Source organism: Puma concolor, chromosome E2 (assembly GCF_028749965.1).
Source record: "Puma concolor isolate L17-30 chromosome E2, mPumCon1.1.hap2, whole genome shotgun sequence".
NCBI classification, from domain to species: domain Eukaryota; kingdom Metazoa; phylum Chordata; class Mammalia; order Carnivora; family Felidae; genus Puma; species Puma concolor.
In genome coordinates this window covers 59,821,747-59,836,887 of record NC_141681.1, presented here as the reverse complement: position 1 = coordinate 59,836,887, position 15,141 = coordinate 59,821,747, and the positions used below count along the sequence as shown (strand labels likewise).

At 57.4% G+C, this 15,141-nt stretch overlaps 2 protein-coding genes across 3 annotated transcripts; both read left to right on the top strand.

Annotated features, from left to right (window-relative positions):
- The first annotated feature begins 809 nt into the window (after window positions 1-809).
- On the top strand, window positions 810-6,417 carry CE2H19orf85 (chromosome E2 C19orf85 homolog). The gene is made up of 2 exons (XM_086688747.1): window positions 810-1,156; window positions 5,961-6,417. The coding sequence occupies exons 1-2, from the start codon at window positions 984-986 to the stop codon at window positions 6,415-6,417; spliced, it is 630 nt and encodes a 209-aa protein (XP_086544873.1). The 5' UTR covers window positions 810-983.
- A 1,292-nt stretch (window positions 6,418-7,709) lies between these two features.
- ISOC2 (isochorismatase domain containing 2) lies at window positions 7,710-15,128 on the top strand. Of its 2 annotated transcripts, none has more exons than XM_025914443.2 (6): window positions 7,710-7,833; window positions 11,459-11,596; window positions 12,428-12,637; window positions 12,915-12,985; window positions 13,120-13,237; window positions 14,723-15,128. In XM_025914443.2, exons 2-6 carry the CDS (start codon window positions 11,462-11,464, stop codon window positions 14,801-14,803), a joined length of 615 nt encoding a protein of 204 aa, XP_025770228.2. In that variant the 5' UTR covers window positions 7,710-7,833; window positions 11,459-11,461; the 3' UTR covers window positions 14,804-15,128. The 2 variants fall into 2 exon arrangements, with proteins under 2 accessions (XP_025770228.2, XP_086546857.1); XM_086690731.1 differs by having other exon boundaries at window positions 7,792-7,896.
- Window positions 15,129-15,141: the final 13 nt, after the last annotated feature.

Here is a 15,141-nt window from a genome sequence, read left to right as displayed (position 1 = left end):
CTCTCCACCCCGCCATGCCCCAGTCTGTTCTCTGCCTCCCCGAATACCAAGGGCCCCCCAGTCCCTCAGTAAAACGCCTTAAGGGAAACCACACACCCATGTTTTGTCTTCCCCTCCCACGGCCACAGCCAGGCTGCGCCAAAAACAGTCCCTAGCGTCACCCACCTGAGCAACCAGCTGGGCCAGCACGTGTATCCTCCCCTCTCCCCTACTCACTAGCCGCTCTGGCGGAAAGTCAGGGTTTGGGGAACAACCCTCTTGCACAGAAGCCAGCCCTTCCGGCTGGCTGGAGGCCTTGGGCACAGGCAAGCCCTGCTCTCTGAGCCTCAGTTTCCCCAGGAGGTTGGGCCCGGGGCACAGAGAGGCAGGGAGGCCCAGGCGGGTGCATCTGGAGGTAGGTGGGCAGAGTCTCGGTGCCCAAGCGTCGGCTCCACAGCTGAAGGCTCCCGGCAGCCCTCCCCGGGGGTCATCTCCCCCTCCCTCCCAGCCTGTACCCAAGCCTCCTGCCGCACCCTCCCCTCCCCTCCAATTAAAGGTCCTCAACGCTAATCGCTGCCGGTTGACTCAGCCCCTGGCCTCGCTTCCCTAACGAGGCCTTTGTCCCCTTAATTGGCTATCTCCAGGCGCCTTTCTCTGCCCCCCACCATGCTGCCCTGTCCCATATCCCAGGTCCAACTATGTGCTAATTGGGCCCCTGGGGGGCACACATAAAGCCCCCCCTCACCTTCCTATATCAGCCTCCACCCACGGGCTCCTCAAAGCTCAGCATCCAGCCTCCAGGAGGTGGGGATGAGGCACCGGAGGGAGGGCCTGCCCTAATTCTCGGGGCCCTGTCTCCTCCAACCAGAGCAGTGGCCCCCCTCCAGAGTCGGCCTCCCCAGCCCCGAGCCCCCAGCCCCGGCTGCTCCTCTCTCCTCAGATGTGGAAGCAGCTTTCTGACCAGCAGCGATACTGTGGAGGGGCTATTCTAGATCACCCCAGCCATGCACCCCGGGGCCCCCACAGCCTCTGGGGGCTCTGAGCCCAGCCCTCGGGAGCTGTGTGCCTTCGTGAGTGGGGCAGCCGCCCACGTGCTGCGTGCCCTACACCCTCGGAGGACCCGGCCCCCCAAAAGGAGGCCCAACCACAGGAGGTTTCTGCACAACCAGATCTGCAGGTGAGGAGGGGTGGAGGGTGGGAGATGGGCAGAGGGGGAGGGGGAGGGGTCAGACACCTCAGAGTCGGGGAGACCAGGCTCAGACAGAACAGAGAGAAGGGGACCCCAGGGCTGGATTCAATCAACACTCAGGATGCGTTTATTGAGCATAAACTGTGGGCCAGGCCCGAGATCCATTAGCGCAAGGCGGACAAAATTCCCTGCCTTCATAGAGCTTGTGTTCCAGCAGGAAGGTGGCCGGCAAGGGACAGCCACATAATGTCAGTGAGACAGTATGACGCTACACGGACCAACCTTGGAAAGCTGATCGATCCCGTGTGAAAGAAGCCAGACACAAAAGGCCACCTGTTGTATGATTCCATTTGTGTGAAATGCCTAGAACAGGCAGAGCCAGAAAGCGGGGTAGCGGGGCCAGAGGAGGCGCCTCTGGAGGCAAGTGGGGGTGGTGTGTGATTGGCAGGGGGTTCATGGATTCTTCCCGGGGTGATGAAAAGTTCTGGAACTAATTAGAGGTGGTAGTTGCACACTGTGAATGTCCTAAATGCCACTGAACTGCACGTGTAAAGGGGTTCGGTTATGTGAATTTCACTTCAACTTTTTAAAATGATATGGCATGTTATAAGGTGATAAGTGCTATGGAGGGCATGCGGGGGTGGGGGAAGGACTGGGTAAGGTGTCAGGGAAGGCTCGGCTGAGAAGGTGCCAACAGAGCCAAGACCTGACTGAAGCCAGAGGATAAGACCTGTGGATGTCTGCGGGAAGAGCAGCAGGGGCAGCAAGTGCAAAGACCCTGAGGCAGGAACATCCCTGGAATGTTTGAGGACCAATGTGGCTAGAATAGGGTGAAAGGGGGACAGGGGGGAGGGAATTAGGTTCTAAAGAACCAGGAGCTCCCCATTTAGCACTTGACCATCCAACTTCTTGGTCTTTGCCCATCCTGTTCCCTTTGTGGGGCAATGTCCTTCACCGTCTCTGGGAGTGTAGATGGGAACCTCAGCTCCTCAGTTCTCTCTGCTCAAACCTGTCCCCACTCTCACACCCCGCCCAGCCCCATCCCACCCTACCCTGTGCTCTCTCCTCGCTCTGTGACAGTGACCGTTTTTTGAGCACTTTCAGGTGTCAGGTACACCACACTAAGGCTTTGACATATAATATGTCACTTAATGCTCCCAACAGACCTGCACAGTAGGTTGACTTTGTCCTTACGTCGCAGACAAGGAGTCTCATCATGGTGATGGTGATGGTGGTGATAATAATGGTGATGATGGTGATGATGGTGGTGATCAACACTCATGTGCCAGGTGCTTGTTCTAAGTACTTTAGTGGTAACTGGTAATACTCACTCACAATGAATAGGAACTCATTAATCCCCCATAGTAACCCCAGGAAGTAGATGTTATTATAATCCCCATTTTTCAAAGAGGAAACTGAGGCACAGAGAGACGAAGTTACTCGTCCAAGGACCTGCTTTTCTGCGAGTAGGTTGTTCCTCCCAGCCAGCCCAGAATCTTGTCCCAGGAGGTCTCGGAACCAAATTTGAGCAAATAGGAGCCTCGTCCAGCCTAACTCCTGCCTCCACACCGCAAACCCCCTTCCACCAGAATGCCCAGCCCTGACCGGCCCAGAATGTTCATCACCACCACTCTACAAACCCATTATCGAAGAGGAAAACACGCATCTCCCCAAACACGGTCCAGCCCTTCGTCCCAGAGCGAGCCTTCTAACTCCTCCCCAGCCCCCCTTGTCAACCACTTCAAGGACCCCTCCCCATCTGCAGCCCCAACCTGGAGGGCTCCCTGCTCACTCCGAGTCTGGACCCCGTGCTAATGCCAGTCTCTCACCTCCCGGGTCCCCCCTCTACCCTCCCCAGCTCAGTTTCCCCACTCCCCAGGGCCAGCTTCTCTCCTATAGCATCCCAGATATTCCCACCCCCATGCCTGGCCCTGCCACATACTCCCCAGAGACCCAGGCCACCCACGAGGCGGCACAGGCAGCTATGGAGTATATTCCCCTGAGCGCCCGGGCTCACCCTGAGAAAATCCAGGTCAGAGGCAAACTACCTTCAGCATCTTCCCACCCACGTCCTCCTCCTCCCCCCAGGTCCCCTCAGGCCCTGCCCCCTCAGGAGTCCCCTCCCACCCTGGACATGGATTTTTGGCTTTTCGTTGTGAAGGATTTCCAGCCCACAGAAACGTCACGACAGTTGTCTGATGCAGCAGACCAGCGGCATCTGGTCTGCATCTGGACCCCAGACCAGCAGCGTCAGCACCTCAGCATGGCGTGGCGATGTGCCAGAAACGCAGCTTCTCGGACGCCACCCCGGGCCTGCAGAACCCAAAGTTCCGGGGCCCGAGGACCTGTGTTCCCATCAGCCCTCCGGGTGTTCCGCCAGGCACTCAAGTTTGAGAAATGCTGCCACTCACGTACCACCGCTGAGACTTTACCGCTGAGACATCTTAGCCTACGTCCTTCGCCTATCGTCCTAAAAGAGCTGTAGTAAATCACAGACGTCATGACTCTTCGGCCCTAAATGTCATTTATACTTAAGTTTGTTCAAATCAACTCCCCCTTCTGCCCCTCCCATTCTCTGTCATTTAACCTGACCTGCCCTCTCTGAATTTTTCCCAGGGGCACTCAGAGTAGAACTATCCTCCTTAGCCCCAGAGACAGTTCCAGAGCGTCAGCTCTCACTAACTTATTTATAAGCCTATTTTCTTGTGGTAAAATATACACGACGTGAAATTCACCATTTCGAATATTTTAAAGCGTACGCTTCGTGGGTGTTTCCTACGTTCGTAATGTTTTGCGACCGATTACCTCTGTCTGGTTCCAGAACATTTTCATCACCCCCAAAGGAGATCCCATACCCATTAGTAGTACTAGGCAGTCACTCGCCACCCCTCCTTCCCCAGAACCTGACAGACACCAATCTGCTTTCTGTCTCTGGGGATTTGCCTATTGTGGACATTTCATGTACACAGAAACATACAGCATCAGACTCGTTTTTAAATAAAACCTTTGGGGGAGGGGGGGGCTGGGTGGCTCAGTCAGTACAGTGTCCAGCTTCGGCTCAGGTCACGATCTCACGGTTCGTGAGTTGGAGCCCCGCATCGGACCCTGTGCTGACAACTCGGAGCCTGGAGCTTGCTTCGGATTCTGTGTCTCCTTCTCTCTCTGCCCCTCTCCACTTGTGCTCTGTCTCTCAAAAATAAACAAAACTTAAAAAAAAAAAGGAAAAAAAAAAAACAACTACAAGAAATGCACACATTGTCAGCATAGAGCTTGATGAATGCTCCCAAAAGGAACCCACTTGTGTAAGCAACACTCAGATCCAGGAACAGGGCACTTCTGGCCCCCGGAGGCCCTCATCGTGTCTCCTTCCCAGAAGTTGCCATCCCGATTTCTTTGTCATTGGGTCACCCCATTTAAAAAAAAATTTAATGTTTATTTTTGAGAGAGAGACAGACAGAGCATGGGGGGGGGGTGGCGCAGAGAGAGGGAGACACAGAATCTGGCTCTGGCGGTTGAGGCTCCAGGCTCTGAGCTGTCAGCACAGAGTCTGGCTCGGGGTTTGAACTCATGGACCACGGGATCATGACCTGACCCAAAGTTGGATGTTTAACTGACTGAGCCATCCAGGCGCCCCCGGGGGAACCCCATCTTTGACCTTTAAATGGAATCGTGCAGCTACTAATTGCAAGTCTCACTGCTTTTGCTCAACATTATGCTTGTGCATTAGTCTGCTAGACCTTCCAGAATCGAGCACCACAGGCGGGGCGGCTGAAACAACAGAAATTTACTTTCTCACCCAATCCGAGACCAGGTGCTGGCAGGGTGAGGCCTCTCTCCTTGGTTTGTAGGTGGCCTGTGTCTTCACGTGGTCTTCCCTCTACGGGCCCTAATCTCTCATTGGATTAGAGACTACCCTCAGGGGTCTCCAAATACAGTCACATTCTAAGGTACTGGGGGTTAAAACTCCAACATACGAATTTTAGGGGGACGATAGTGAGCCCGTCGCTGTCAGATCCATCCATATAGTTCTTGAGGGATAGGAATGCTGGGTGGGGGAGGCCAGTGCAGTGGCAGCTGCAGTCATCCAAGTGGGAAATGCTGGCGACTTGAACCAAGAATTGGTGGAGATGAGAAGTGGGCAGATTTAAGAGCTCTGCCGGAAGTAGAACTCACAGGGCATCAGTGTTACAGGTGCACCCCTAGCCCACAGTGCGCCTTTGTGTGAAAAACATTTGTTAAAGCATCCTTGCCTTCTGACGTTTTTTACTTTTTTCCCCCTAAGTTTATTATTTTTGAGAGAGAGAGAGAGAGCTAGCAGGGGGTGGGGCCTGGGGGGTGGGGGCGGGCAGAGAGAGCGAATCCCAAGCAGGCTCTGAACTGTCAGTACAGAGCCGGAAGCGGGGCTCAAACTCACAAACCGTGAGACCATGCGTGACCGGAGTCGAAATCAAGAGTCAGGCGCTTAACCGACGAGCCACCCAGACGCCCCCGTTTTTCACTTTTATATGTTGGAATGTGGCCATAATAGATGTAAATGACAAAAGACGTGCATTATAGCGGAACTGGACTTGCTGCCTTGTGCAGTACACAAACCCCACAGCCGTTCAGGGCTCCCCTATGAACGGGATTGGAAAAACTGAATTGTCAGACTCAAGAAAATGGACCCAGGGGCGGGGAGACTAGCACGGAGAAAAAAGATGGAGAGGAAAGGAAGAGGGAAACCACTCCCGGGTGGGCAGACAGGAGGCGAATGCTTGACGGCCACACAGCTCATATGTCTGTCTCTCTGCAGGCAGTTTGCCAACATTGAGGCTGCCACCCAGCGCCTGGCCCTGTCTATCCTGTCTCAGAAGGCACCTCCCCAGAGACCGCCACCCCGAAGGCCGCCCCCGCCACCTCCGTCCCCCTTCCTGGGGGTGGCCTGTGCTGTGGCCCCCACTGAGGAGCCCTGCGCCAGCCCCGGCCCAAGTCTCGCCGCCCTGGATGCCTCCACCCTCGACCTCTTTGATGACATTGCACTCACCCCAGAGTGTCCCTCAGTGCCATCTGGTCTATCCCACTGTGCTTGGGGCCAGCCAGACCTGAGGCAGGCCTCACATTTCTATAACCGCCTGCCCCCTACCCTGAATGCACTGGAGGAAGTGGACGGGCTCTGGGCTCCTGAGGGGGACTGGGTGGGCAGGTGGGAGGTGTCTTGTGCCTGTCACTCTCAGGGAACCCCTGAGGGCTGGGGGGACTGCTCCCCATGATGCCTGACCCACCCCCGCACCCTGAAGGTCCCCTTCATGATAGCTTAGCAAACACCCCCAGGAACCCCTTGTCCCATCCACTCCCCTCCTGGAAGCCCCTGGGAACATGAATCAAGCCCAGACCCCCACCTATGACCACGGCCTCACAGGGCTCCCCGGTTCAGGTCCCCCACTTCTGCCTCTGCCAGAGGTGCCCCTCGCACTCTCCCACACCCCCAACTTCTCTCTTCTTTTTCCCCAGCCCCATCTTCTCAGTGTCTGCCTCTCCAGTTCCCTCTCACCTTGGCTCATCTCTGCCTAATGTCTGGTCTTGTCTCATTTATTCTCAAATATGTACTGAGCACCTACTATGTGTCAGGCCCCATCTAGGTGCTGAGGATTCAGCAATGAATAAACTGTTAAATAAACATTTAAGGGGTTTGGGGGGCAGGGCACAGGTAGGGGTGATCGACAGTAAATGAATATGCCGGTACCTTTTTAAAATGCAACATAAACTTCCAATTTCAGATTGGAATTAGTGCTGTGAAGAAAATAAAGCAGAGACCTGATGGAGTGTCTGTCTGACATCTGGTGCTCAGGGAAAGCCTTGAATGACAAGAAGGAGCTGGCTGAGAAAAGGTCTGGGGTTCTGGGCACAGGAGACAGCATGCGCAAAGGCCCTGAGGTGGCTGAAGCAGAGTAAGCAGGGGGATCGCGGTAAGAGATGAGGTCACAGAGATCAAAAAGGCCGACATGAATTGGGAGTAGTTTGGATTTCATTCCGAGATTTTTTCTCAACCCCATTCCCAAGCACAGAGTCTAAATATTACAAACATCACCCTGGGAGGCAGATGCAGTACAGATGGGGAAACTGAGACTGAGCGGGGTTGCAAGGACTTCAGTTCCCTTTCTTGTAAAGTGCTTGGGTCTCTTGATAAGTTTCTGACTCCTGACTCAAAGGCCAGCGTTGGAACCCCAGGCCTGCCTCCACCCTGGGCACACCTCTCACTCCCTCTTTCTGGGCCTCAGGGGTCTCCTCTAGACCACAGGAGGGCGACCCACCGCCCCAGCTGGAATTCGCTGTCTCTGCACGCACCGAGCCGCTCTGTCCCGGGCCCGCCATTCACGCCCTTCCCGGCTCCCCATTGGTCGGACGCGCTGCCTTCCCGCCCCCTCCCACCGGCGGACCAATCACGCTCTCAGGATGGACATCCTGCCCGGCACCGCCCCTCCAAGGAGGGCTAAGCAGCTCCGCTTGTAGGTTGGCCGGCCTCAGGGTCGGGGGCAGAGCTTGGCGAGCGCCGATTGGGCGGCTCGGCCTGGGTGGGCGGGACGCGGACCGCGGGGGCGGGCCACGTGTCGGAGCAGTGCAAAACGGTGACCCTGCCTTGGAAAGGGGCGGGAGGACCGGAGCGGCGTGAGTCCCGGCTCGGAGCGGTGAGTGTCCCCCAGGCCTCTCCAGCGGAGGGGTGGGCCAGGCTGGAAACCAGCGCCTTCCGGGTAAGGCCCCCCAGCGCCTCGGGGGCGCTGACCTTCCCGCTTTTCAAGTGGGGAAACTGAGGCTTTGCCAGGATGTCCGGGCCGAGGTGACAACAGCCAGGGCGAGGACTCCTGCCGGCCCCACAGAATTGGCTGACCGGGGACTCGAACCTTCCACGGGTCGCGCCCGCCCTTTGTGCATCACTGGCCGAGTTTTGCATCGTCCCTATGGGGTGGTTTAGTTTGACCCCTATTTCTCCGATGAGGCAACTGAGGCTCAGACAGCGTGAAGTTTGCCCAGGGTCACACTGCCAGGGAATCCTGGCTGCAGGGCTGCAGGGTTGCACGCCCCACCCTCCCCCGCTACTGCCCCTCCTCCTCCGGCCTTTGACTCCCCCCACCTGGAGCTCAGATCTCTCTCTCCCTAACAGCATTTCTAAGTCAGTCTCCAGCCCAGACCTCTCCACATTCACACGCGCGCATACACACACACACACTCCCCACCCTCCACCCTCAGTATTTCATCTCCCCCAAACCACTTCCCCTTTCCAGGTCCCCAGTTAGTCCCTAGGACCTACCACCCACGGACCGGAAACCTGTAGATCTTCCTCCTTGCCCCTTCCCCCACAGCCAGCGGCACCTGCCCCCTGAATCTCTCTGTCCTGCCTCCTCCTCTCTCTTCTCTCTGCCTAAAGTGGAGCCCAGGCCTCACCTTTGTCCACCTAGACTCCAGCCCCGGTTTTCTCCTGGCCTCCACCCTTTTATCTGATACTTTGAAAACTTTCTATGGAAATATACTGCATATCCAGGGGGGGAAAGCCACACATACAAATCACAAATACCTCAAATAACTTTTCACATAGCCAACGCTCTGGTGTAAACAACATCCAAATCCAGAAGTAGAACTCCCCACTGCATCCCAGAAGCCCCCCTGCCTTGTGCCCCTTTCTTTACTGCTGCCCAATGATAACCATTATAACTTTACTAACACAGATTGGTTTTGCTGGGTTCTCAGCTTATCTAAGTATTTTATCGTATATATTACGGACCAGACAACCTATCACACACTGTCCACACTTCAAAAGGAACAGTACTCAGTGAAAATAAGATTTCCTTCATACCCTGTCCCTCAGTGACCCATCCCCCCCACCTGAAGCACCTCCACATGTACCCACCAGAGACAGCAAATATAGGAGCAGAAAACTCAAGTTTTCTCTTCTTTGGGGAGACGAAGAGGGAAGCATTGCTGTGTGTACTGTTCTGCTTCTTTTCACTGTTAACATCCCTTGTTACTCAAAGAGCTTCCTTGTAATTTTCCCTGGCTACAAAGAATTCCATACTACAGCTATACCATAACTTACATAACCAGAACCCTAACCATAGACGTTTACATGTATTTCCATTCCTTTGCTCAGCGGAAAAGTCCCATAATGAATAACCAAAAAGTCTGGTAGGGAATAGCCTTGTGTCATTTCACGTGTATGTTTGCAGGGTAAATACTTAGCACATTTTCTGGGTCACAGGGTTCATGTAACTAGAATTTTGAGAAACCTTGGCCACATGTGTTTCCCTGGGGGTTGTTGCAAAACACACTCCTACCAGCCTGAAAGGGAGATCTTTGTGGCTTCAGACACCCTGTCCTACCTAGGCTTTCAGCCATGATAGCCCTGATCTGACCCTGTCCCTCCTGTCTCCTGAAAAGTTAGAAGGGAAGTGAGGAGAGCAGCCCGGGTGGAGGGAACCACACAGGGGAAGGACTTGGCTGGGATGGTTCCAGGCGCCTGGCCTGAGCAGGTTACATTTTAGTCCTGAGGACCTGAGAGCAGCCCTGGAAGGTGGGGGCTAAGACAGGGGAGTAACAGAGTCAACCCTGTGTTTTCAGAAAGAGTGTTTTCTCTCTCTCCCTCCACTTCCTCGGGGGAGACTTTTGCAGACTCTGCCAAGATAGATCAGGTTCCCTCGAAATCCCAGCACTGATCGCAGTCGTAATTAATGTGATTAATTCATTCAGTGCGGTTTTGTTTTTGTGGGAGTTTCCATTCCTTTTTTTTTTCTTTTTAGACAAAATTCACATAGCATAAAATTCTTCCTTGTAACCACCCATGAGTTTTTACACTGTTTCTACACTATGTTGCCCATAGAAAACATTTTCTACAGTAGATGTGTTCATTTGAAAGAATCGTCATAAACAGCCTGTGCGCCCACCAGCCAGCCTCCAGACTTCCCCCGTATTAACCATTTCACCTTCCCCTGGGTCTGCAGGGTCTCCCATGTCCCACATAAGTTAACGAGTAAATGAGTGAACACGCCGAGGGCGTGAGACGTGCAGACATGAGCGGGGCCAGAACCCCCAGTTGAGCAGCAACTTGGGGACCCTGGGACTCAAGCCTCCTGGGCATATGGGCTGGGACATGCCGAGACTCTCGGAGGCGGGGCCCAGATGCTGGAGAGGGAGCCGCTCTGACTGGGGCGGGGGGGCGGGGCTTGCTGTCCTCTAGTCCTGTGGGACCCGGGGCAAGTCGTGGACCCCTTGGGTCTCAGTGGCCTCCCCTGTAACAGGGCTGCTGGGCAGGTGATTCCAACAGCCCCACCCCCCGCCTTTTTTCATTGTGCTAAAGTACAAGTCACGAAATTGACCATTTCGACCACTTTTAAGCGTACCATTAAGTGGCAGTTAACAAATATTCATGACGTTGCAGAACCGTGGCCACCACCTAGTTTGAGAATGTGCTCATCAGCCCAGCAGCAACACCGCACACAGGAGGCAGTCAGCCCTCATTGTCCCCGCCCCAGCCCCCCACCAGTCTGCTCCCTGTCTCTGGATTGGATCCCTGTGGACGTTTCATGTGAATGGGCTCCCACAACGTGTGGCCTCTGGTGACTGGCCTCGCTCGTGGGCGCGGCGATCTTGGGGTTCACCCGTGATGTAGCACGTAGCAGTGTCTCATTCTTTCTGCGGATGAATAACAGTCCCCTGTGCAGGTGCACCGGCCTTTCCTTCTACGACCTGCAAGGATGTGCAGCCTGCATGTTGCATGAGGGTAAACTGAGTTTCAGAGGCTGCGTAGGGGGAGTCAGACTTGAAGAGCCTCACTCAGGACACTGCCACTGTACCTGGGCTCTGGTTTTCATCCGGAATCACACCCGCGCCCTGTTACCTGCTGTGGGCCCTCCGGCCTTCATCTCCCTCCTCTGTTCCCCACCCCCACCCCGAAGGGCAGGGTGAGGATCACAGTTGGAGTGTTCCTTGTGGAGGGCAGAGGGTGACCTTGATGTTGCCGTGTATCCTGGAAGGAAAAGGCTTTCCCAGGGACCTTGGGAGAGTGAGGTTGGGAGCACCAGGTGGTCAAGGTCAGAGAAGGCTTCCCTGGGAAAGTGACCTCTCAGCCGAGTAGGACGTATTAAGAAACAAATGGATTCTGGGCCCAGGGATCTGTGGACACGAAGGGCTGCACATGGGAAGGGGGAGGTTTCCAAAGGACTGTGTGGGACCCTCACGGGTCTGAGTGCACGGACCCTGGACAGGGAGTCAAAGCCCCTGCCCTGACTGGCCCCTACCTCTCGCACCTCTGCCCAATCCCAGGACATGTCAGCTGTGAGGCCCAACCTGGGCCGAGTCCTCCCTGGGTCGTCTATCCTCTTCCTGTGTGACATGCAGGAGAAGTTCCGCCATGTCGCCTACTTCCCCCAGATAGTCTCTGTGGCCGCCCGAATGCTCAAGGTACAGCCCCTCCTCCCTCAGACCCAGGAGTCCTGGCCCCCAGCCCCTATTCCCTCAGACCCAGGAGTCCAGACCCCCAGCGCCCTCCTCCCTCAGACCCAGGAGTCCAGACCCCCAGCCCCTCCGCCCTCAGACCCAGGAGTCCAGACCCCTAGCCCCTCCTCCCTCAGACCCAGAAGTCCAGACCCCCAGCCCCCTCCTCTCTCAGACCCAGGAGTCTAGGCCCCCAGCCCTTCATCCCTCAGACCCGGGAGTCCAGGCCCCCAGCCCCCTCCTCCCTCAGACCCGGGAGTCCAGGCCCCCAGCCCCCTCCTCCCTCAGACCCAGGAGTCCTGACCCCCAGCCCCTCCTCCCTCAGACCCAGGAGTCCTGCCCCCAGCCCCTCCTCCCTCAGACTCAGGACTCCTGTCCCCAGCCCCTCCTCCCTCAGACCCAGGAGTCCAGACCCCCAGCCCCTCCTCCCTCAGATGAGGGAGTCCTGACCCCCAGCCCCTCCTCCCTCAGACCCAGGAGTCCAGACCCCAGCCCCCTCCTCCCTCAGACCCAGGAGTCCAGGCCCCCAGCCCCTCCTCCCTCAGACCCAGGAGTCCAGGCCCCCAGCCCCTCCTCCCTCAGACCCAGGAGTCCAGACCCCCAGCCCCTCCTCCCTCAGATGAGGGAGTCCTGACCCCCAGCCCCTCCTCCCTCAGACCCAGGAGTCCAGACCCCAGCCCCCTCCTCCCTCAGACCCTGGAGTCCTGGCCCCCAGTCCTTCCTCCCTCAGACCCAGAAGTCCTGCCCCCACAGGCCCCTCCCTCGGGCTCAGGCCTTTGTTTCCCCTCCCTAGCGCAGGTGGCCAGGCTGCTGGAGGTACCGGCTGTACTGACGGAGCAGTACCCAGAAGGCCTGGGCCCCACGGTGCCCGAGCTGGGTGCTGAAGGCCTGCGGCCACTGGCCAAAACTTGCTTCAGCATGGTGCCCGCGGTGCAACAGGAGCTAGACACGCGGCCCCAGCTGCGCTCCGTGCTCCTCTGTGGCATTGAGACCCAGGCGTGCATCTTGGTGAGACCCCCAGCTAACCCCTGGGAACCTCCATCCTCAAAAGGATACCCTTCCCTGACCCCGAATCCTCTGTCCTCCTGGCAGGACCCCCTTCCTGACCTGGGACCTTCATCCCTCCCAGGACCCCTCTCTACCTCGTGCTCCCGTGGGGCCCTAGGACCCTGCTGTAACATGGGGGCCCCCTGCCCTGATCTGAGGCTCCCTCATCCCCGTCCCCCTCCCCAGGCCCCTGTTCTTGTCTGGGGTTGAGGTTGCCCTTGACATGTCTCGCCCCCAGAACACGACCTTGGACCTCCTGGACCGGGGGCTGCAGGTCCATGTGGTGGTGGATGCCTGCTCCTCCCGCAGGTGAGGGGGTCCTGCTGAGGGGTGGGTGCACGTGGGCCCAGGTGGGGTGTCTAGGAGGAGTGGGATCCCTGCCAACCTTGCCGGGCGTCTGGGCGTGCGGGCCGAGGCACCAACAACCTCCGTCTCCCGCGCAGCCAGGTGGACAGGCTGGTGGCACTGGCCCGGATGCGGCAGAGCGGCGCCTTCCTCTCCACCAGTGAGGGGCTCATTCTGCAGCTTGTGGGTGACGCCGCCCACCCCCAGTTTAAGGAGGTACTGGCCCCGCACCCTCCCCCCCACCCTCCCTGGTCTCCCTTCTCAGAGCCCGCCACGTGGTGGTTGACAGCCTACATCTGGGCGCACAGCAGGCTGCTGCCTCCTGGCGGCCGAGTTCTAAGTCCCGTCAACACCGTGAAGGGCAAGGGAAGCTGTCGGTGGCCATGAGGGCGGGGGAGAGAGCGAGAACGCAGGGGAGGGGCTGGGAGTGTTAGGGTGCAGAGGAGGGGTTGTGCGGGTGGTGTGGGAGGCCTCCTGGTGAAAGGTGGGTTTAGAGTGAAGTGAGGGTGGGAGGCAGACAGGAACAAACAGTCCGCCAGAAGCCCTGCGTGGGAGCCCCTGACCCCCACCTCCGTCCCTTCCTCCCGTCTCTGGCCCTCAGTTGCGTCCCCCGCAGCCACCACCACCAGGTGGCCTTGCTAGTGCCCGGGTCTGACTAGGTAGCCCCAGCTGAGTCACACTGCTGGCCCTTAGGATGAAGGGACATGCCCCAGCCCTCTGAGGTCCGCCCTTGTGCCTCCTCTTAGGCCAGCTCTGTTGAGTTATTTGTTAAGCACCTACTATGGGCCAACCAATGGGGCAGGTCCTGGGGCAGCAGCCAAAGCCAGGGTGTATTCGGTTCCACGTTGTGGTCAGGCGCTGGAAGGGAGTGTTCAGAGTGTGTGAGAGAGAGGATGGGGCTCACAGCAGGGATGGCCCTTAAGCGGAGGCCTGCAGTGGGAGGGGCAGCGGCCGTCCAGAAAGTGTTCCTGGCCAAAGGAGCAGCTGAGGCAAAGGGCTGCAGGTGGACCCGAACTCGCCCTATTCAAAGAACCAGAGTGGGCCATGCCGAGTGCTCGGTGAGCGTGACAGGGGAGGAGGCAGAGAGGAGCCAGATCCGTGTCTTCCCGGAGTGGAGGGGTTTGCACAAGGGAGCTGGCCAGAGTCAGATCTGCAGGTTGGTCCCGGGTGGCCCATGGATGTGGGCGGGAGACCAGAGTGGAGGCAGTGGGGATGCAGATTGTGCTTATATTTCTGGAGGCAAGCAGGGTGGGGCTTGCTGATGGGTGCAATGTGGGGCTTTGGGAGAAGGCAGCCCCAGAGAGGCGGGTTGAGCATCTATGCTCCTGTGGTCTACTGGTTGGGGGAACACTATTGTGTAAGAGGCACTTGGATCAGAGTCCGGAGTTGAGGGGCAAGGCGTGGGCCGGATTTGGGAGCTGAGGGATGGGGGAGGTGAGACAGGAGCAGGGTGTAGACCAGAAGCTCCAGGACAGAGCCTACTGGCAGCAAGCCAGACAAGTGGACCAAGATGGCAGGTGATCATAACCCAGGCGGCTATGGTGGAAGGGAGGCCCGAGGAAAAGTCTTGAGAAGAGGGAGTGGTTGGGTTGGCCTGTCGCTGCCCAGAGGGCAAGGCGGATGAAAATGAAGAAGTGCCCTTCCAGATTGTCACAGACATGGGGACTCTTGACTCCCTGAACCCTCCTCTTCCCCCTACAGATCCAGAAGATCATCAAGGAGCCCGCGCCAGACAGCGGGCTGCTGGGCCTCTTCCAAGGCCAGAACCCCCTCTTCCGCTGAACTCCTCACCCCGAAGACCACCCTCCTGTCATCTGGACCTCAGTGGAATCACTTTGCCCCCATCCTTGGAATCCCAACAGTGGTGCAGTCCACCGGGAGTGCCACCCCCTCGGGAGGGGAGGTGGAGAGCTACCTTGCCATTGGGCCAGAGCTCCCGGAAATGCAAATGAGACTCGTGGAAGCTGGGCGGCAGTTGGCTGAGCAGAGCTGGGGGCGGGGCTCGGCCCCGGGCCACTTCAAGAGGCGGGAAGGGGAGGGGGAGGGAGTGTCACAGGCTGTGGGACCCGGACTCGCCGAATAAACATTGATGTGGCTGTGGGCCGAACCATTCTTGGGTT